Source organism: Cynocephalus volans, chromosome 15, assembly GCF_027409185.1.
Source record: "Cynocephalus volans isolate mCynVol1 chromosome 15, mCynVol1.pri, whole genome shotgun sequence".
NCBI lineage: Eukaryota > Metazoa > Chordata > Mammalia > Dermoptera > Cynocephalidae > Cynocephalus > Cynocephalus volans.
In genome coordinates this window covers 5,173,696-5,197,426 of record NC_084474.1, presented here as the reverse complement: position 1 = coordinate 5,197,426, position 23,731 = coordinate 5,173,696, and the positions used below count along the sequence as shown (strand labels likewise).

Below are 23,731 nucleotides of genomic sequence, written 5' to 3'. Positions count from 1 at the left end.
TAAATTGATAGGACACTATGGCAAGTGCCAAAGGCAAGTGGAAGAATACAGTCAGACCATTATTAAATATGTTTGTCACAGTTTGAGAGCAGGAAAAAAAAAGTAAGCTGAATTTTTACACAAGTTTTTATTTACAACTTGTTTAACAACTGTACACTTTTTGCAGCCTTGAAAACATTTTTGTACTTTAATGGGAAAATATAGTTTCACCAAATCTTAACTTTATTCTTCATATACATATTATATGTATACATATAAACACATACATATAATTAATATAACAACAAGTTGGCAGTCATAAAACTAAAATGAATAAGTGATATGAAAAGGAAATAAAAGATTGAAAAAGAAACTAAACATCCATCTTCTGGTGGCTTCTTGGATTTTATGTTTTTTGTGATTTTAGTTAATATTTCTTACTGAGGCTTTCTAACAAGTCATTCACCTCAGAAAAACAGTGAGAAAAATCCACCAATCTCAACACATACTAAATGGTTGGTGAACTCAGTAAACAGGTAGAAAAATGTCTGGACACCATTATGTACAATGTTGGTAAATCTGTATTATATTGCATTTGTGAAGTGAAAATTTTAGAGTCCTATGTGGACATTACCTTTGTATTATAATGACAAGGAATGAAATTGAGAAGCTGTAAATTCAATAGTCAACCAGAAATAAGAATATACCTAGTAATATCTTTCAGCAAAGCTAAAATGCATGGTGCATAACTACAATGTCAAATATAAAACTAGCAATTCACAGAACAATCAATAATACTTAAGACATGAGTATAAGGCTTTAGAGATGGCACTGTAATCAACACAACTCCAACTCCAACGTGTTAAGGTGTTTCCCAGCTCATCTGAAAAGTTTAAAAAATACTACAGGGAAAACAAGCCTATTTCTATCCCCCAACTTTTGACAGAATTTATTAACCAAAATAAGGCAAATTATTAAATTATTAAATTTATGAATTTTACCATTCATTACATAATCAAAAAGTGGGTGTTATAAATGGTCAGCATTTGTTGAAACATAAAAATTGCAAAATAAGATAAACCTGGAAATTATTTTCTAAGTACAAAGCATTCTGAATATACAGAACCTGTAAACAGCAAAGTTAGTGACCATGATGATATTTTAGTGCATTTAAATTATGACTAAGGCTATTAAAAAAATTAAAAGGCCCCAAATCATTGATTGGCATTTGTGTACAGTCATATTTTTAATAAAAAGCTATTTTTATTTCATGCACATTGAAAATTTCCCTTAACTAATATGAGTCTCTGTAGAACACATTAGACCACCAAGAAAATAATAAACAAAACTCAAATCACACTACTTACTCATCTGTACTTGAACTACAATAAAAATTTCATCATAACTTGCTTAGAATTTGACACTACTGGATCAAGTCTGTTGCTTGATTACAAAAATTTAAAAAGAGGAAAGCATCAAGACTTCCTAACAAGACAGTTTTAACTAAGCGCCAACCTGACTAAAAATTATGATTAGTCCCTTATTCTCATCAAACAATTCAAAGATGTGACAGTAGAGATCCCTTTAGTTATGTTAAGCACTTTAGTAACAGGCCAAATTAAATTAATAAATATTAAAAAATGTTTTCATTGGCTAAGTCACTGTAATAGTAAATGTTTGCTCTATACATAAAACTTAATTTGATTCACAAGCTGTGTTAGTAACAGCAGGAAGCTATGAAGAAAAACAAAGAAATTATTTGGATCCTGATGTACCTTTCAGGTGGAAGACAAATGTGACTCTAGGAAGAAATGTTTAAGGCACAGGAAAAAAAAACTGCTGGCAACTTTCACTACACCGACAAAGATTTAAAAGCAGGGCTGGCCAGTTAGCTCAGTTGGTTAGAGTGTGGTACTGATTTAAACACAATGGAAGAGGAAGGATATGATGTTTATTTTTATTTGAAAATAAATTAAGCATTCATATTTTCTGCTTGATAAATTAGATAACTATATATTATTAATTTTAAGAGTACATAAGAAAGGAAAATCTGAAGATACTAAGTAATGATTTATGAAATGATTTAATTATATCACTTAAAAAATAAGGGGCTAATAATCTATTTGTAAAAAAGAATATATTGAAAACTAGCTTAACAGAATGGGGTTTTGATTTTTCCAAGGTCTTTAAAAAGGGTTAGTATTAATTTTTATAAGAAACAAGCTTTAACTCCAGTAGTAAAATCTAAGAGTTGTCTTAAGTTAATTGACTGCCTTTGTCTTTCTCTTCAGGCATTACGAATGCTGTAAAATAGCATTTTATGATGGAAATGTTCTACATCTATGCCTCCAACAGTAACCACTGTTATAATAACAGTAACCACTGTTTACACGTGACTACTGAGCACCTGAAGTGTGGCTAGGTAACTGAGGAACTGAAGATGTAATTTTAATTAATTTTAACTTAAATTGCCACATGTGACTAATGGTTACTGAACTGATCTATAATCTACTCTCATCTAGATTAACAAGACATTTAGAAAGAGACTTAACCATTCAACAATTAGTGGAAGATATTCAAAACAATGTATTTTGTCCTCATGTGTCTGTTGGTTTAATTTTTAATTTTTTACTTTGGGAAGAAAAAACGCAGCTCTCTCCCTCAAAGGTCAGTCTAGTCTTCTGTATTCCAGTGTTGCTCTCTTCTAGGTGACCTGCCTAACAAGCAAAGCACAACAAGAGAATGAAGAGCAATACAGAAGAAAATATTACAGAAACTCTTCACACCATAAGAGCATGACTCTCATCCAAAAAAAAAAAAAAAAAAAACTCTAAGAAAATGTTCTTGTGAGCAAATCTCCCTGTTCTTTGGCAGTACTCATGTGTCGATGTTTACATAAACATCACATATTTCAGTACTTTTGGACTATGATTTGAATACTAACATATTCAGGTTACAAATGAAGAGTCCTGGCTCCTAAAAAATAAATCTCTTAATTGAAAGAGCTGAAAACTTTGCCATGTATGAACTTAAGAAAATGGCCATGTTTATAAAGCATATCTGTTACAGTAGAATCAAGAATATTTCTGTAGCATTCTGACACCTTTACTGTCTGCCTTTTCCCATCACCTCTTCTGCCACTTTTTTTTTAGATTCTCTGACTTGACAGCTCCTGGAACATGGCCTTTCTTTTTCCTGTCTTTGGCTGTATGCAATGATGAGGAAACAAAGTTAACGACAGTTTGTAAGTTTGTTTTTTAGGAGACAAGCAAATCAAAGCACATCTTCTGATTAATCAGAAGATTGTTTAGTTTTTATTAATACAAGTCCAGAAAACATAGTTTCAAGTGTGTTTGCACTGGAGAGGATTTGGTTTCACCGATATTACATTATAAGAATCTCCTTAATGAGACACATAAAATGTAATCCATGCCCAGTAGCCCCATGCCAACTCAAAATAGATTTCTAGACCTAAAACTTCAGATCCCTGACTCTAAGATATTAATAGGAAATGTCACAGAAAGGTAGCGGGAGAGAGGAAAAATAACTATCAAATATTAGTAAAAGGGCCAGCCCGTGGCTCACTTAGGGCAATGTGGTGCTGATAACACCAAGGCCACGGGTTCAGACCCCTATATAGGGGGGTGGCCAGTTAGCTCACTTGGGAGAGCGTGGTGCTGACAACACTAAGTCAAGGGTTAAGATCCTCTTACCGGTCATCTTAAAAAAAAAAAAAAAAAAAAAATTAGTAAAGTGCTGTAAATCTTACAGTGAAGTATAAATAATATGCAAATACTTAGAAGTAATAGTAAATAATTAAGACACTCATCTCTAATAGTGACGTACATAAAATAAACACTATAGAATGTATATGCAGTAATCACTGTCTATAGATTGACAAATACACCAAGAATAAACACAAGTCCTTTTATTAATTTAACAACACAATTGCTATACTAATTATCACTTTAGAGATCTCTAAAGCGATAAAACCTGCTCAGAAGTCTCGCATACACATCAGAGCCTCAGCATGCTTTGGTAGTTTTCTTTTTCTCACTTTGAAGTCACTCTTCTCATGATATTTATTTCCTCCTATAAGATCTAAGTAGGTATAATTCAAAATTTGATAGCCCATGAGCCTAAAATTTTGAGGCTGTGGACACCTTTGATGATTTCATCTTCAGACCCTATGCATCTAATTCTGAGCCTGCTGGTAATATATCAGGTACAGGTTCACTTTGAATATAATTTTTAAGAGTTCCTACTTCTGCCTTCATTTTTAAACAAAACTTTGGAGCTACTTTGTGTAATTAAGGGGGAAATAAAATTGAGTCTATGGTTTGTAAACAATGTAAAATGACAGATCTAGATACTGTTAGGAAGTTGTTGATGTTCAGCCACCACTGATTTCTTCTCATCTCATCAAATCATAGTATCCTCAAGGCCTAAAATCACTATCTTAGATTTATTACTAAATAAATTATTACCATTACTGGCTTAATCTCAAAATGATAAGATGTTTTCCTCTCCAGTAATAAACATATACAATCCTATTATGTGCCCAGTTAATGCCCAATGAAGGAAGAGACAATTAGAAAATAAATTAGATTTTTGTCTACTCTTTTTTTCAAATGATCATGTAAGAAAGAAGATTTTTTGTAAACTACTACTTCAGGAACACCTGTAAAAACAGTGTAGGTTTTCATTGTATTAGTACTTCCATCTGCCTTGATAGTGTTTATAATTAGGCCATTTCTTTTTTTTTTGTCTTTTTCGTGACCGGCACTCAGCCAGTGAGTGCACTGGCCATTGCTATATAGGATCCGAACCCGCGGCGGGAGCGTCACCGAGAGTGCGCCACGGGCTCAGCCCTTTAATTAGGCCATTTCTTATCCCAATAATCCATTCTACTCTCTAGGAATGGATTTGCCTTAATAGCCTTCTGTTACTCTCTTAGATTTGTATTCTCACTTATATATAGCATGCAAACCCAATCTTACTGGAAATTACTGAATATTAATACTAGAATATTACTGGAAAACATACGGAAACAAAAAAATACCGAGGAGAGATACCATGTAATTCCTGATGTGTGTGTGTATATATGTGTGTATACATCATATGTATACATACATTTCTTAGGAAATATTCATGGATCTCTCACAATTGCTAAAACTCAGATACTTGCCATAACTAGGTTCAGGTCTCTTGTTTTTCAAATAAACTAATGCCCCTTCTCTATCATTTCTGTGCAACATGAAGAATCCAAGGATACTCATGTTTTAATGCAACATTAAATATAAACTTTATGTTTTTATATTCATAAAAATAATACATGTGAATTGGATTGATAAAAGGCTATTTAAAAATAAAATAATCAGTATGTACTTCCCAGGAACATAGTCAGTGATTTAAAAAAGACGGCTCCTGCTTGTGGTGTCCTTCACTTTATAGAGAAGAAGCTAAATATTAATACTTTCATAATTTCAGGGTGTGGGGAGGCACAGAAATTAGCCGTGTCAGCAACAAAATAATTTTGGTTTTTAGGCTTCTGAGAACTGAATTGTGTATATATTGCAAAACTTTAGAACATTATTGTGCTAAAATTGGACAATATGCCATTTTCAAAATTTTCAATAAAAGGAACATACACCAATTATTTAAATATTCTTTATAGAAAATAAAAAATTGGAAGACAAAAACATTGAGAATAGCCTTCCTCATATAAAAATTTCATGATATAAAATATTCGAGTCATTGTAGTTACAAAGAATAAGCTCTGGAACTTCTTTCTAAATGTAATAAAACTGGGTTGGATAACTACCAAAATAAGCTGCCATTCTGATAGGACTACAGAAAAAGAGATTACCTATATTGAATGGAAAACCTTTTAGCTTATAAAAAGGGAAAAATACAAAATATGATAAAATAACTTTCAAAGATTCTGATATTCCATTTTATTTCATTCAGTGCACTCTTTCATCTTTCATAATGTAAGAATAATAGTAAAAATTTCTTCCATAGTTTCATAAAATAGACAACAAAAAGCATTTTGTCTTAAGGTTGCCATTTTGCCCTTGGCAAAAAGCAGTATGCCAAGCACTTTCCTGTCCCTTTAGGATCAAAGATGTCCTTATCCACATGGCTGTAACTAGCTAGGTTTCCACTAGCTGTGGGTTGTGGATGCTTTTCCAGATAAATCTCTCATGTTCCAACTGGGGAAAATTGTAACATTCCTGGAGTCTGAGATCTGGACAATTGAAGATTAAATGCAGAGAGTTAAGAGAATTTTTAAAAATTCAGATTTTTGTTTCAAGATAATTCTTATATTGGAATAAATATTTTCAAGTTTTTAATACGGTGTTATCATTAGAACAATAGATGAATGCTTGTGTGGGAGCAAGACACACTCAAAAATATTTCATAACATTACTTAGTTAACAAGAATAAACCAAACCACTTCTGAAAAACGTGAGTAAAACAGCTCATAAATATGTCTTTTCCTCCACCTAACTCATCTTTCACTTAACAATCACTCACTACTGATCCATTTGCACAATGTGGAATTTCATTCCTTTGTGAACTTTATATAGGCTGATGTTTATAACTGAATAACATTTACCTTAATTTTGTACAACTGAGCTTTTATTATATTTATATATTTATTATATATAAAACAATAAAACCTCAGCAAAATTACAGACTACAATATTATTTTTATTTAATCATCTCATTGAGCCAAATTTTACCAGGGTAAAGGATATCTAATAGAAATAATTCAATCTTGGTAAATTTTGGAATATGGGTCCTTTATTTAGGGACATCTTTTTCTTGATTATTATGAAGTAATTAGACAAGTGGTAAACATATAACCAAGTTTTTGAAATTTCTTTTAAAATATATACAGTTGTATTACTTATTCTCTTTTCAGATGTGATAAGCTACTATATTTGCTGAATTCTTTTCCTGTTACAAATTTCTAAAATACACACTGCTCTGTTTTAATCTCCTTTAGTTATTTATTTTGTATTTTCTTACCCTGGTTAAAAGGAAAACAGACAATAGCTCTGTCTGTAAGAAGTCAGACACTGTGGTGACAGCTAATCCCAATCTAGTGTAATAATGCTGCACTCACTCCGCTGCTGATGCTGGGACCAGTTCCACCGCACGGGCAAAGGGTGGCTCTGTGAAGCTACTGTCCAAAAGGGATTTGTGAACATACAGCGCAGCATCACTCGCATCTAGATAAAGCTCCTCAAGTCTTGTGACTTCCAGACAGACCACGTATCATCACAAACCTCCTGAGACATTAATAATCATTCCTGGAGAAATAGAAATATCACAAATCCTGTCCGAAACTGAACTCAGGGAAACAGAGTTGCCACTGTTACAGTTAAGTTTTAGTTGTGGCTTTCTGACTCCTAAAGTATATTCAGATGTTATTTCTCATAAAAGCCTGTTTTGTTTTTAAATATCTCAAAATGTTTAGAAATACACTTTCTTCTATGTAATGAAAGTAACATACTAAATGTTAGAAGTACAGTAAAGGAGAATGAAAGTTATAAATGTAAACACCAAACTAATAGCATATAATAGATTCTGAAGAAAAATTCTTCTAAATCCTTGGCACCTTTCCAACCCATTTAGAGAAAAATATCTGGATAGGTAAGTGGATAGGAGACCAGGACTGAGGCAGTAAATGGAGAACAAAAATTAAAACCGCACATCTCACAGAATATAATTTAATGTGTAGTTCACAGACTCTTGTTTTCATCTCTTATTTTGCAGGTATAATTTCCCAATAATTTTAATTTTACTAAGGTTAATGTTCACGTCCTAATCTGTTTTAAAAATAGCTGAATCCTTATGCTATTGTAAAATAAGGGTGGGGGTAAGAACCATCAAATATAGTTTTTAATCTTTTACTGTCAAAACTTTGTACGTACATTAGGTCTGCTCAGTCTCCTAAAACCCCACAAGCATTCTACTTACATGGCTCTCTCCATTATTACTAATTCTTGCTATTTTATGAACTTATCAGGCAGAAGTGTTCATACTGTGCTCAGACATCTGTACTTAATGTAAAAAATGAGCACGATGCATGGAGTTATTTCCGTGTATATTCTAATACCTTTCAAGTGCAATTTCTAAGGACAAATAAAAGCACTACTAATTTTTCAGTCAACTGTCTTATAAAAAAGGAAGTATGGATTTAAAATCAAACACTTGAATAGAGTTTCTGAAAATTCATAATTACATTTAACTTGATTTAAAATTAGTTATTTGTATTTAATGTACAGAACTAAATGAAACCCGAACTTCCAAATAGCAAGTACATGAAATAACATCCTCTTACTAGGTGATCTATCTAAAAACAAACAAGGGCTGGCTGGTTGGCTCAGTTGGTTAGAGTGTGGTGCTGTTAACACCAAGATCCAAGATCCGATCCCTGTACTGGCCAGCCGCCCAAAAAACAAGCAAACAAAACTGACTTAATTTCAGAAATATTTTGCTTTTAAAAAACAGGTTATGGTGCAAGAAAAAGGTTAAAGGGAAACAAATATAATTTGGGACCAAATACTCAAATACATGGAAAATTAGAAGGCATTTCATTTTCAAATGAATGATATTTTGTATTTATATAGCACCTTATATAAAGAAAGTGCTTTAGAAAGATTACTTGACAGCCATTCATAAATGTAAATAAACATAATTTAAATCTGTTAATGAATATAAGCACTTTGAGGCAACTAAATACCCAAGAAAATCTATTCAGTAACAAGTTCCTGGACTAGTAGAGTTAAGAAAAAAATGTAATGAGACCTGTCATAACATTAAATGCAAGAAGTTACTTATTGATCTTAATGACTAATATTAAGATGCTAAGAATTAGGAATTACTGAGAAATGAAAGGGTCTATATATTAAGAAATAAGTAAAACAAATGAAGTGCAAGTCAATAAATTGCCCAAAAGGTAAAGGTACCTATCACTTGTAAATATATGAAAAATAAATCTTTTAGATGTGGAGAGTTATTGAAAGTATAAATGTCAACCACATTGCTAAAATCTGATCTTCAGTTACTAACATATTCCCAAAAAACCAACAAAACATTAACACACTGCCTGATTTTCTTCTTCTGTAATTTCCCCCCAAATAACCTCACCAATGCATTCACTTCTGCCAGCAAATACTATAACAGGAAATGATGGAATTTTACATATTTATGTTTTAAAAATAGTCTCCAAATTGTCAGACAAATTTAATTTCCTATAAAACAACGTGAAAACTCATTTTTTCCTCTAAATAATTCTACCAGGTGCCCTGGGAAGATCTGATCACTTCTGCCAATGGACGCACGTCTTTGCAAAAGTGCACTTGCTCACAGTTCTGTATAGTAAATATGCAAGTTATCTGAAGTGCATTTGGAAAACAATTGAAAACACTGATTAATTCCCTTGAAACAAAGACATTCTTATAAAGCATGGTAACACATAAGCACAATAAAGAATATAAATTGTATATCAACTATTGGCAGAAAATCTAATTAATTACAAAGCCTACACCATTGGGGAAGAGGACATTTTCATACAAAGAAGAGTAAAACACTATCATAACAACACCTTTAATTGGACATTTACAAATTTTTGGCGCATTAAAAGGAACTGAAAGGACTACAAATAAAGAACAAAGAAACTAAAACAAAGATACAGGAGAGAGAAAAAGTCCTCAAACAAGAAACACTAAATACTAACATGGAAGAGAAACAAAAAATAAGCTGGCTGAATTTCCTGAAATGTTGTTATATGTAACAGAAGTATGCTTTGAGTGCAGGTTGCTTTTTATTTCTAAGACTCCTCTACCTTGCTGTGGCTGGTTGAACATGGCCCGGATAAGATCTTCTTGTGCTGGTTGCTTGTCTTTGCCTAGCCAGAAATGACTGCCCTGACCCTGTGCTAGCCAGTCTGTCTTCAGCTGCCTTTTTATGCAGAGTCATTCCCTATAACATTAAAAAAAAAAAAAAAAGTTATCAATGAAAAAATAGTTGCATTCTTGCAAAAGAAAATTTCATCATGCAGAATTTGTTACATCACACCACAAAGCACAATTACAAATATTCATTCTATTTATTATAGATTAAAATCTTATTTTATAAAGGCATTTCAGTTTCAACAATTAGGTACAAATATTCCTTTGGAAAAATTAAGGCTTAATTTTCTGAATTTACAATAATCAAAACAATAAAGGAGATAGATTTTTGGAATACATTATGCATACTCAATCATACTTCCCTTTTACAATATTCAAAACAAAAAGGAGATAGATTTTTGGAATACATTATGCATACTCAATCATACTTCCCTTTCAAATGAAATGTATGAAGTAATTTTCCAAGACAAAAAATGCAAGTGATTGACAGCAGTTGATTCACACGGGTTGTACAAATCACAGGGCTCATTTAGAATGGAAAAGCACAAATGCACTTGTTGTTTCTTAAGGTGGAAAACCACAGTAGGTATTATACATACCACCATGCTGTTTTTCTTCACTTCAAGGCAGACTTGTTTTCTCAAACAAGTTAAGAAAAGTTCCTGACAGCCCACAACAGAGGGGTTCTTTCTTGAAGACAGGAGAAGGCTCACCTACTAGCTTAAAAGGGAAGAGGCACAACTGCTGGGCCCAGAGCACCTTAACAGGAGGGCTGAGGCCTCCCAGGCACCCCCTGAATGTGGAGGAATAACAAGGACAATCGTAACACTACTCTCCTCAAGGCAGAAGTCTAGAGAAGACCAGGAAAGCACAGTTTTGGTATGCATCTGATAAGCCAGTGAAGACCCCTAGACAGAGAAACATTAAGAACTGAGAGCTGCTGTTTAATCTCACCAATGACTGGATAAGTGTAAACTGATTGGAAGAAGTGGAAGCTGACAACAAGGAAGAAATAAGCAACTGAGAGGCAAAAGCAAAGTCAGGTGAAGAGGAGTACGCTCTCCTGCAGTGAAATGAATGATGCACAGGAGACAGGAGACTAGAGGATGAATCTTCCTGTCACCAGTTGGCTTCTAGGGAAAACACTGGTCACGGCTTTGCATTTTTAATATAATTTCAAGTACATAACATTTTCCCAATTAAAAAACCAGAACATCTTTTTCAGGTGTACAGGAAGTAGGATTTATTAGTGGGTGTGATGAATAAGGAGGGGCAGCACACTAGATGCCTTCACGAGTGCAGGGTCCCCACTTGTTCAGGGGGCCATGGTTGGGATGTATTTAACTCCACAACCATCCAGGGTGAGCAGCTTCTCATCTGTCATGACTTCAAATTTATCTGCATTAAACTCGGTAAAGTCCCAACATCTCAGAGATATGGATCTTCTGGCAGCCAGGGTATAAGAGCCCCCTATAGCAAATAGCCATAGACAATTAGTCTTAGCAAAACCATTTTGTAAAATACAGCTTTAAGCAAAATGCTAGCCATAAGGAAGTCTTTTTGTAACTTTGCTCATGGGAAAACACTGCAGACCTTGGCACTTAAGAAAAGCAAGATAATATGGGCTAATTGGTAACCTGCAGCCCTAACCATTCTTCCTATGGAGTCACAGCTGTCCAGAACAAGACAGCATCCAACTTGTGGGAACCATGAAACGAACCCCGTTCCAAGGATAAGTTGAAGAGTTACAAGACTGACCATGAGACCATGAATAGCTTGGAGTCTGCAAGATTGCTTGTAGCAGGCCCTAGTAATCTCCCCCCTTTATTTCCCACATTTTTCCCTTTAAAAACCCTTGCTGAGGTTTCTGATCCATTGAGACAGTTCAGCTTGTCTCCCAGGTTGTGCTTCCTGACTAAAGCTTACAAACCTTGCAACAACATCGGACTCTTGAGTCCCTTTTTCCCGGCAAGGGGGAGGCTGAACTTGGTGTCAGTAACAAGGGAACTTGAACTTGGCCCTGCGTAGGGCCTCAATCATATGCTCCTTTGTCTGCAGCTTGGTGTGGATGTACATGATGACTTGGACAATGTGAACCCTGGTCACTGTGCCCTGGTGCTTTCCAAAGGCAACCCACATACCTGTCTGGAGCCTAGACTGGGGAGAACACCAGGTAGGAGACATGTCCATCAGAAAGGGCTGTCTCCAAGGTCCTTTAGGACAACTCATACAAGCAACAGACTGCATATGCTACCATGGAGGCTGGTATTTGCAGTCACTGCACACTGGGCTCCCACCAGAACATGTTTTTTTAACTCAACTTGAAATCAAAGAATTTAAAAATCTGAATAAAATTGACAAATACTTATTGATAATCTTTAATTCATTGATTTGGCTACATATTTTTAAATGACAATTTATTTGAAATATTCAAATTCTTTCACTTTCACATTTCGAGTAATTTATTCACACATTATTAAGACCTCAGTATTCATCACAAGGCCATTTCTGAGCTACTTAACACCTTTTCCCAGCACTCATCACCTTCGTTTCCATTTTAGTTGTCAGATATGCAGAACTTCCTTAATGTAAAAGCAAGACGCTATTATTAGTTATCTGAACGTAACTTGTGTCAGTCTACTTGGAGTCATTCCTTCACTCTCTGAAGATCTGAAAGTTAGAACTATTCTTTAGTACCATGTCACAGAGTAAATAAATCTGGTTCCATAAGAAAAACAATATGTGAAATAAAAATCAATCAAGAATATGACATTACTAGTAAGGATTAAGGTGCAGAGCTCCAAATGGCTAATACTAAGCTTCAAGGAGGACAGAGAAAAGATAGTATGCACGCAATCAGGACTAATTCCCAGATAATTTCATTAAATATATACCTTTTTTTCTATTTATAAATTTTAACTTTGAAGAAATTTACATTTGTTAACAATAACAGTATTCTAACTCCAATATGATTTCCTCTTTTTTTAAAAAAAACTGGGATAAAATCTTAAATATATAGTTTTGACTAACGCAAATATAAATGTGGACATAAGATGTCATGAAATTTATGAATTTTTGACAGAGATCAAATCAGGAGGCCAGGGGCACTACCCATTAAGAGGAAATATTAATTACACCTGTAAAACAAAAACAATGGTATTGTGCAAACAACTAACATTTTGAAAAGGCATAAGAACTAGTCCTACTGAGAAGAACAAAAATGAAAAAGATGACAAAAAGTCTGGGAAAAAAATATTGAGACAAGTACAGCGTTCTTTAAAATCCACAGCTATTCATATTGAGATAAGAATGCTGATGAACATTTATCTTCTGCAATACATTTAAAGTGTTTTTTTGTGTTGGAATAATCAATTTCAAAACCTCCAGTTATTTAGGGTCTGACACTGTGAACACTTTTCAAACCCTAATATAGATATAATTAAATGTCCTCGGTTTAAGTACCATCCTGTAAAGGTAATGAAACAGTCCCACAAAACAAAAGCTACTGTATCTGTATAAAGTAAACTGACATTGGTGAAAAAAATTTAAGAGGACACAAATAAATGGAAAGATATCCCATGTTCATGGGTTGGAAGAATTAACATCATCAAAAGGTCCATATTACACAAAACAATTTATAGATTCAACACAATTCCTATCAAAATACCAATGACATTCTGAACAGAAATAGAAAACACAATCTTAAAATTTGTATGGAACCACAAAAGACCCCATATAGTGAAAACAATCTTGAAAAAAAAAGAACAAGTTGAAGGTAAGATACTTCCTGACTTCAAAATATACCACAGGGCTATAATAACCCAAACAGCATGGTACTGGCACAAAAATAGACAAATAGACCAATGGAATAGAATAGAGAGCCCAGAAACAAACCCACACACTTACAGCCAAGTGATTTTCAACAAAGGTTCCAGAAAAGCCTCTTCCTAATGTTGCTGGGGAAACTGGATATCCACATGCAGAAGAATGAAACTAGATCTTATCTTTCACCATATACAAAAATCAACTCAAAATTGATTAAAGATCTAAATCAAAGACCTGAAACTATGAAACTATTAAAAGAAAAAGTAGGGGAGACACTATACAAAATGTGAGTGGGTAGCACTTTGAACAGGACTGCAAAGGCACAGGCAACTAAAGCAAAAATACACAAATGGGACTACATCAAACTAAAAAGCTTCTGCACTGCTAGGGACACTGTCAACAAAGTGAAGAGACAACCTACAGAATGGGAGAAAGTGTTTGCAAACTACATATCAGACAAGAAGCCAATAATCAGAATATATAAGGAACTCAACTAAACAGCAAAAACCCAAATAACCCAATTAAAATATGGGCAAAGGAACTGAACAGACATTTCTCAAAAGAAGACATACAAATAGCCAACAAGCACAAGAAAAAATTCTCAACATCACTAATCCTAAGGGAAATGTGAATTAAAACCACAATGAGATATCTCACCACAGTAAGAATGGCTATGATTAACAAGACAGAAAATAGCAAATGCTGGTGAGGATGTGGAGAAAAGGGAACCCTCCTACATCACTGGTGGGAAAGTAAATTGGTACAGCCACTATGGAAAACAGAATGGAGGTTCCTCAGAGAACTAAAAATAGATCTACGTTATGGTCCAGCTAACCCACTGCTGGGTATGTACCCAAAGGAAATGAAATCAATGTATCAAAAAGACACCTGCAGTCCCATGTTCATCACAGCACTATTTATAATAGTCAAGAGATGGAATCAACCTAAATGTCCATCAACGGATGAATGGATAAAAAAACTGGCATATACACACAACAGAATACTATTCAGCTATAAAAAAAATGATATCCTATTTGCAGCAACATGGATGGAACTGAAAACCATCATGTTAAGTGAGGTTAGTCAGGCAGAGAAAGGCAAATACCACATGATCTCACTCATACGTGGAATCTAAAAAAAAAAAAAGTGGTTCTCATAGAAGAAGAGAGTAGAATAATGGTTACGAGAGGAGGCTGGGATTGGGTGGGGACAGGAAGAGGAGAAAGGGTGGACTAATGGGTACAAAACTCTGCTGTCTACCCTAAGTGAGTCATTGTGCAGTCTATGCATGTATTGAATCAACACACTGTACAAGTAAATGTAAATGTGAAAAAAAAAAAAAACAAAACCAAAATGAAACTGACATTTATCCTTCCATCTTCTAGTGATAATGATGTTTTCAAAATACCCTAACCCTTATTATGGTGGTTCTCACATCTGCTTTTCAGTGCTAGGATCAGCATTAAGGTTTTGTTAGTGTGTATCAGGACAGCAATTACTTACAGATTCATTTCGTAGAACTACCTCTATAATAAAGGGATTATAATAAATATTACATATTCATGGCACTTTGCATTACATTCTAAAGTGCTATTTTCTTACCATATTGTACCAGGCACTAACAATATATTTCTCCTCCATCTCTCTTTGGCTCTTTGTTTTCTCATATTCTTTCTACAAAAGAAGCACATGTAAACATGTAAAGATATAAAAAATTCAATATAAATAAAACACTTACAATTAACTATCTAAATCCATGAACACAATTGTAAAATACAGCAAGGCTCCCAGAAAATAAAAAAATCAAAAAACATTTTATTGCATAGCGCAGTAAACTACCTCTAATGAGTGGAACAGTCGCTCCCGCTCCTGTAGTTGATTTTTAAGAGCTTGTATTTCTGGTGCTGCTCCTTGATTCTGTTTAGGATCTAAAGTACGGATAACCTACAAAAAGTAATAAAAGAAAAATTTAAAGTCTCAAACTAGTAACATCTAAGAAAGCAATTATTAAAAAAAAAAAAAAATCAAAGGATAAACTCATGAGAATCAAAGGCTATCTTACACAAAGACTTTAAAATGCAAATGTATGAAATGATATTAACTGTTGCAACTTTGCTTGAAATGAATGAACACTATGACTGCAGATACTACTGACAGCTGTCTGCCTTTTTCCTTCCCTCTGATTTGGTTCAGCTAGTCCTCTGGCTCTACACAGATGAGCACTGCAAGGAGTGGGTCCTGACTGGGGGAAGCCCATCCCAGGGCGCCATCTCCTCCTCGGTGGGCAGTTGGGCGTGGGCACTGGATGCAATTCTCAGGCCAACCAGAGGACTTCTGGGAAGGGTATTTTGCTCTTTCCCCCAATACTTTGACTATCAAAATGTTCAAACCTATAGTAAACTTGAAAGGGTAGAACAATAAAAATCCATTTACCTTTAACGTGGATTCAACAATTGCTACATTGCCAGAGAAATTCACATACATGAATGCTTGCCTGCTTTGGGGTCTATTTTAAAGTAATTTGCAGACCTTGTGACATGTAACCCTTAAATAGTTCAGCATGCATCTCCTTAGATTAAGGATACTATACTACATAATCACAGTACCATTATCATCTGTAAGAAAATGAACAATCCTATAAAATCATCACATTTCTACAGGCATCCCCTCCCTCTACCTGCAGTCCAGGATTCAAGGGTCTGTGTGCCGCACCTGGCAGTCAGATGGGGCTCACTTAAGTTAGAACTGCCTCCTGTGCTGTCCCCACACTCCACTGCCTGTTACTTTTTCCATAATATTGACTTTTATCCTAAATTCTGGATTTACCTCATGGTTTCCTGAAGGTGTTACTTAACTTGTTCCAGTAATCTAATTTTGCCTGTAAACTGGAAGTTAGCTATAGAGGATTGCTTAGGCTCAGATGAATTATTATGGACAATGACACCCCATCAGGAAGCACAACATTTGACATCCACCATTAGTGTTGTTAATTTTGGTGGTTAAGGTGATGACTGCCACTTCCTTCCTACATAAGATACATTTTCCTCTTGGTAGTTAATAAGTAATCTGTGGGGTAACCTACTTTGATCACAGCTTCTTGCTCAAACTCTTTTTCTTTGTTAAGGGACTTCTGTTTTTCTCCTCACAGTTCTCTGTGAGAAATCACTGTACCATACATGCAATTTATTTTGAGACTTCAATGAAACATGATCACAAAAAGTGGGATAAGATGCCCATCAATTCACACTCACACTTTTGGCTTTCTCTAAGTATTTTTTATATCGTTCTTCCATTTGTTTCATTTCCTCTTCTTTCTTCCGTAAAGTTTCTTGTAATTCTTCAATTTTTAAGGCTGCAGGTAAAAAATAATAAAATTTTTTTAGATTGTAACAACTTTAAAAATATTTCAATGGACAAATTAATAATAAACAGTTAACATCTTTGAGAGACTGGTCTATTCCTATACATAATTTTCTTTTTTAAAAAAACAATTCATAATGTTTTTTCAAAAGGCTTTTCTGATAAACAAAAACTCCAGTATGAAAGTACATAAATTATTATCCATTGATGGCTAAACGAAATATAGTATATACATACAATGTAATATTATTCAGCCTTAATTCTGACACATGCTACAACATGGAAACTTTATGCTAGGTGAAAATAAAAAACACCATGCTAAATGAAATAAGCCAGATGATATGAGTTATACAGAATAGTCAAATTCACAGAGACAGAAAGCAGAATAGTGATTACCAGGGGCTGGGGAGAGGAGAAATGGAGAGTTATTGTTTAATGGGTACAGAGTTTCACTTTGGGATGATAAATAAAGTTCTGGTGATGGGTAGTGGTAATGGTTGTACAACAATGCAAATGTACTTGATGTCGCTGAACTATACACTTAAAATGTTTAAGTTTTGTTATGTATATTTTATTATGATAAAAAAAGTGAAAGTCTGTCCACTCGCCTCCATACAAAAGAATTAACAAAGTCAAGACACCTACAGGTGTAAATATCAATGGAAGTACAAGTTTGGCTAACTTACCTGTAACTACATTATGAACACATCTAATTTCATATAAGATTCATTGGAATCCACAGTTAAGGAAAAATTCATAACTATAATTAGAAATTTAAGACATAATATAAAGATTTATTTTATTTTTATTATAAATAAGGCAAATTCTTTTCATTGCTAGAATATGTAATAGGGCCTATTTCTAAAACAAAAAATTTATAGAAACTCATTATCAGTAGGGTAGTGCATGGCTAATCCATTTAAAACTATGCTATTTATGCTGCCAGTATTCATCTAGCCATCACATCTTGGGCACGAGTGGTGACAATCACCTTTGTACTCCATGAATATTCATAACCAATAAAAAAAAAAAGATTAAAAAATTTTAAAAAGTTAATGATTACAAAAAATAAATAAGAGCCGGGCCATGGCTCACTTGGGAGAGTGTGGTGCTGATAACACCAAGGCCACGGGTTCGGATCCCATATAGGGATGGCCAGTTGGCTCACTTGGGGGAGCGTGGTGATGACAACACCAAGTCAAGGGTTAAGATCCCCTTACCAGTTATCTTTTATAAAAATAAATAAATAAATAAGTATGAAAAAATATATCCCCCCCACACAAAATAAATAAATAAAACTATGCTAATTAGAAAAAACTCACAGCTGTTGTTAAATCTGGGCTCAAGATCTTCAATAATGGCCCTCTTCTTCTGCAATTCGTTATTGGCTTCATGCAGCTTCTCTCTGTAATAAAATGTAACACTGTGTCACCTATTATTGTTTCTGTATTTTTTTTCCACTTCAAATGAAAGATCTAAGTTCTTTACACTTGGAATATACTTGCATTGCACACAAGTGCTATGAAACAAAGATGAAAAGACTAAACCAACATGAATTTAATACCTTTTTAAAATAAGTAAAAAATAAGGACAAAAATTTTTTCTTTCTGCTTGAAAACTCCTTTATTTTACATAAACCTGCATGAGAGGGTAAAGATCTTTATTTTTTTCTAGAAAAAAGGATATTATGAAAATTAAATTTCAAACTTTGCAGAGGGCTTACCATGCAAAATTTTGTTGCAAAAAAAAGTTCTAAAAAGAATTAACAGAAAGAACACTATAGGTCAATAAAAAAGAATGAACTAATGAAACATGCAACCTCATGAATAGATCTCACAGAATAGAGTTGAACAAAGGAAGTCAAAAGGATAATACTGTATAATTACATTTATAAGTTGAGAAGTGTCAAAACTAATGAAAGGTGATAGAGATGAGCACCGTGGCTAGTTTGGGGCTGTAATCAATGAACTGGGAGGAAGAGTGAAGAATCCTGTTGGGTTGCTGGAAATATTCCATGTGTCAATCTGGGTTACCCATGTATGTAGGGACACTTTCACCAAGCTGTACCCTTAGGAACTTAGGATATGTGTACTTTACTTTTTACTTTTATACTGGAATATGAAAGTAAAAGAAAGAATTAAGAGAAAGCAAGTTCTTTTCCTGATATTTATATACTGTGCTCTATTCTCCCTTTATAGTATTTAGCGAGGCACTATGTAATATGAGTAGGAAAAAGGCTGCAAAAATTGGAAGATATTCAAAAACACTAATAAAAAAGAGAGCACTTTCCTATGTCTATTTCTGATCCTTTCTATGAGTAATCCTTTAATAAATCTTTTTCTTTTTCAATAAACTTTTTTGAGGGTGTGATATATGACAAAGAACATACACGATATATACACTTTAAAGCCCGGTGAATCGCCACCAGGGTAAGAAACAGAAATCATCCCCAAACCTTAGAAATCACCAATACGTCTCTATCCCTTTGTCAGAGGTACTCCAAATCCAGAATTTCCATCATTCTCATGATCTTCATGATGGTTTTATTGTCTGTGTGTTATTCCTAAACAATACATTGCTTCTACTTTATACGTTAATCATTATGTATTGTTCTGATTCGCATCTTTTACTAAACATTGTTTTTGAGATTCATCTATGTCGATGTGTTAGCCCTAGTTTACACATTTTTACCACTTGTTCGTGTTCTACTGTTTGAATATACTTCATTCTATCATTTTCCAATTGGTGAACATTTCTATTGTTTCTACTTTTCTGGGATTACAAACAATGTTCTCCCATACTTTCTTCTACATGTCTCCTGGTACACGTGGACGACAACACCTCTAGGAATCTAAGGTATATATAGTGGAACTGATAGGTCACAGAAATATGTGCATGTTTAAGTTTACTAAGTAAACTGATGTGTACTCCTACCAGCAATGGGTGAGAATTACCCTTGCTCGACATCTTTAGCAATACTTAGTATGTCTGATTTTTAAAATTTTTACTTATTTGGTGTGTGTAAAATGGTCTCTATTGCAATTTTAAATTTATATGCAATTGACCATCTTTTGAGATATCCACGGGCCTTGTGGTGGGTTGAACTGTCTCTCAAAAAGATAAGCTGAAGTTCTAATCCCTAGTATCTGTGAGTGCAACATTATTGGGTCTCTGTAGATACAATTAGCTAAGATAAGGTTTTACTGGATCAGGGTGGGCCCTAAATCCAAAGACTGGTGTTCTTATAAGAAGGCCATGTGAGAACACTGACATACAGAGAAAGAATGCCATGTGAAAATGGAGACAGAGATTGGAGTGATATGTCTACAACCTAAGGAACACCAAGGACTGCTGGCAGCCACAAGAACCAAGGAGATGAACATAAAATAGCTGCTCCTTCAGAACCTCTAGAAGAAACCAACCTTGATTTCAGACTTCTAGCCTCCGGAACTGTGAGAGAGTAAATTTCTGTTGACTTCAGTCACCCAGTTTGTGGTAATTTGTTACAGCAGCCACAGGAAGCTAATATAAGCTCCATCTTCACTAATAAATCCTTTCTGATGAACATTTTTACTATGTAAATGACTGAACACAGAACAATGGTCAGGCAGCAGTTTTATGAAATGACAGGTATTCTACCTTTTGCAATAAAGGATTGGAAAATAAAAAAGAATTTAGTACTCATTCTAGGTGACCTCACAGAGGCTGGGAAGTAACATTTTCTGTTCTTTAGGACATTTAGAATTTTCCCATTGTTAGATTTGCCAATAAATCGTAGTTGCTAGGAGCATCTCATGTCCCCACATTAAAAAAAAAAAAAGGAAAGCATGAGGCACTGTCAGACAACAGAATTTCTTTCCAATCGTAGTAGAACAAGTCAAAATTATCTCTGTAGTACTAAGATGTCTGATGCCTGCAAGGAGTTTTGCTGGAAAGTGATAGAAAGACTTAAGGTTGTTATGGGGTGCAAGAAAAATTATGAAACATTCCTAACATGCCAACCTCAGCTAAAAATGGATGAAAATTTCTTTTTCATGAGAAAACAATTACTAATATTTAAAATTTATTTCATCTTTTAGATTAAAAAGTCAACTATTTGTAATTCAAGGAAATACTTTAAAACCTACTAATGACAACCTTTGTACTTTAAAATTTACCTAAAAAGGAATATTTGGCTAGTATACTTTAGAGCTGGCAAACTACAGACTGTGGACTAAATCCAGCCTGCTGCCTGTTTTTGTACATAAAGTTTTATCAGAACAGTCACAACCATCAGTTTATGTATTGTCTGTGGCTGCTTTCAGGCTACAACTGCAGAGCTGAATGGTTGAACAGGGACCATGGCTTGTGAAGCCTAAAGTACTAATTGCTATCTGGCCCTTTATAGAAAAGGGTTTCTGACCTGTGATTTAGACACAGGTCATTTGAGAAAACCAGTCTAACCAGTCTCATTTGAGAAAACCAGTCTAAAGCTGTCATTGTTTTGCCTTGGGGACCTTTGGTGGAGACGACCCTTTAGACACTATTAACAGGCATTGCAGTTCTCTGTATCTTCAAGGGCCACCTCTGCCACTGCCGAGACACTCTGAGGCCAGCAAACATACAGCACTTACATTTCACAATAAGCCTCAATGGCTTTTATACTTACAGATGTTCTTCAAGCTTCTTTTTTAGAAGAACCGACTGAAAATGGAAAATAAAGCTTAGTTTATTAATTAACATTTTAACAAATAAATTATTTTTTAAAAATTAAGTAGTAACTAACTCTGAGCGCACCCTCAGTAATTTCTTTGGTCAAAAACATAAAACACACAATGTACCCCAGGTTTAATACTCTTTAATAAAGGGAGAGAGCAGCCCAGAAGTGAAAGAAATCAATGTAAAATACCCAGAAACAGGATATCTGAATTCTCTATTTGTAGTAGGGGAAATTAATTAAAAAACCACTTAAATATAGACTTCATATTCCATTACTCCACAGGCAGGCAGGACTCTAATAACAACAGACTTTCCCTATGATACATTTTATCTGCTATACTATTTTCCTTTCATCACGACAAAGTCTTGGATTAGTTTCCATAAATACTTACTGATTTAATCAGTAATTTATGAATATGCATAGACTCCAAATAATTTATGCATTGGTATGAGAACGTGAAAGATGGTATATGCACAGATTTTATTATGTTGGAGAATGAAGCTTTGACTGGGTATTAGAAAAAAACTCTGAAAAGCGGGAGATCAAAATTGACCTAAATATAAACAATAAAGGCATTCTATACAGGACCACAAAGTTTTATAATTAAGAACATGCTCTGGAATATTTCGAATTCACTTCTTTGCTCAGTGTGTTAACTATAGCTAACTATAGCTAGATCACTGGACTGCAATGTCCTCTATCACTGCTTCCCTCAAATATATAAAAATATAATAACCCTATTAACTTTTGATTATTGCTTGTTCCTTCTTTAGTACAGAGGATAAAATGTAAATACTTTTAGAAAACCTTAACTTTAATTTGTACTCATGTTTTGATTAGACTCTAGCAAAATTAATTTTAACTCTGAGATAATACATAATCAAATAATCAAATGGGTGGTTAATATGCCAGGCACTGCACTAAATCATGTCAGATACATTTTCTTATGTAAACCTAACAACACTGTGTGTAGTATTAGCCCCATCTAACAGCTAAGGAAGGTGAGGCTGAGAACATTTAGTAGCTCACATGTGGCAGATCCAAAATTAAAACCCAGGTCTGCCAGGCTCCAAAGACCATGCACGGCTTCAGTTCCATGCTTTCTACACTGCCATGCCTCCCCAAACTGAAGACTGCAACTATCAAAATATGTGGCAGAAGGTGGCCAGACCGTGACAGAAAGCTAGCATCAAAATAATTTATATAAATGAACTAAATATAATAATGCGGTACAGTAGGAAAGGGATGGGGAAAAAAGAAAAGCAGACTTCTCTCTGGTTTGACTTTTTAAGATTTTCATATCCTTTAAGTATCTTAATTGTGAGGTCATAAGCCTATATGACGAGTTATATTGGTAAGTTCATTTTACATAAAATTGCCTTAATTTAAAATTTCAATATCATCAACTATGATGGCAGATAATATAAAAATCTAAAAAACTGCTCAATATATAGAAATGAACAGGAAGCTATACTTACAATCGCCTTGAGCAGAAACCATGCCAAAAGACAGAGAGGACATATTAGTATGAAGCAAACACAGCGGCCAACAGAAGGAATAATTTAGTAATTCATGAACAGAAGGAAAAGATATGCTTTTTCTTTCCCTTCAGAAATATAAATTTTTCTTTCTTCTATAGTTTCATCCTGTCCTGTTCTCTGGAGTTTTATATACCCTGGCTAGCTCAAAATATCCACATGACTGGATATAACAATGCTTTTCTGCTTCCAGACTAAAAACAAATGACATAAAAATGTGCAAACCGTCCTACTCTGACTTCAGGTAACATGAAAGGACTGTGCTTTTGATAGTAGAAACAGGCAGAAATTATGTCATCATTCTTCAGAAGGGACCAATTTCATTTGGCAGGTTGCTCTATGTATTACATATTCCTGATATGCAACACTGCAGGTTAATGAAAGAGATAAGTGAGACATCA

At 34.3% G+C, this 23,731-nt stretch overlaps 1 protein-coding gene and 1 pseudogene across 4 annotated transcripts in view; both read right to left on the bottom strand.

The window, feature by feature from the left end:
- Positions 1-268: 268 nt before the first annotated feature.
- The window catches only part of HOOK3 (hook microtubule tethering protein 3), a 117,378-nt gene continuing 93,915 nt past the window's right edge, over positions 269-23,731 (bottom strand). Inside the window, exons 17-23 of one of the 4 annotated variants that reach the window (XM_063080039.1) lie at positions 21,742-21,776; positions 18,416-18,498; positions 16,985-17,085; positions 15,573-15,677; positions 15,336-15,407; positions 9,842-9,978; positions 269-2,696 (exon numbers count right to left, since the gene is read on the bottom strand). In XM_063080039.1, the coding sequence (XP_062936109.1) occupies positions 2,684-2,696; positions 9,842-9,978; positions 15,336-15,407; positions 15,573-15,677; positions 16,985-17,085; positions 18,416-18,498; positions 21,742-21,776 (546 nt within the window). In that variant the 3' untranslated portion in view covers positions 269-2,683. Of the gene's footprint in view, positions 2,697-5,916; positions 6,230-6,767; positions 7,302-8,887; positions 9,979-15,335; positions 15,408-15,572; positions 15,678-16,984; positions 17,086-18,415; positions 18,499-21,741; positions 21,777-23,731 lie in introns of those variants that run through there. The other 3 variants (XM_063080037.1, XM_063080038.1, XM_063080040.1) reach the window with 3 other exon arrangements.
- On the bottom strand, positions 12,106-12,258 carry LOC134364247 (small nucleolar RNA SNORA70; annotated as a pseudogene).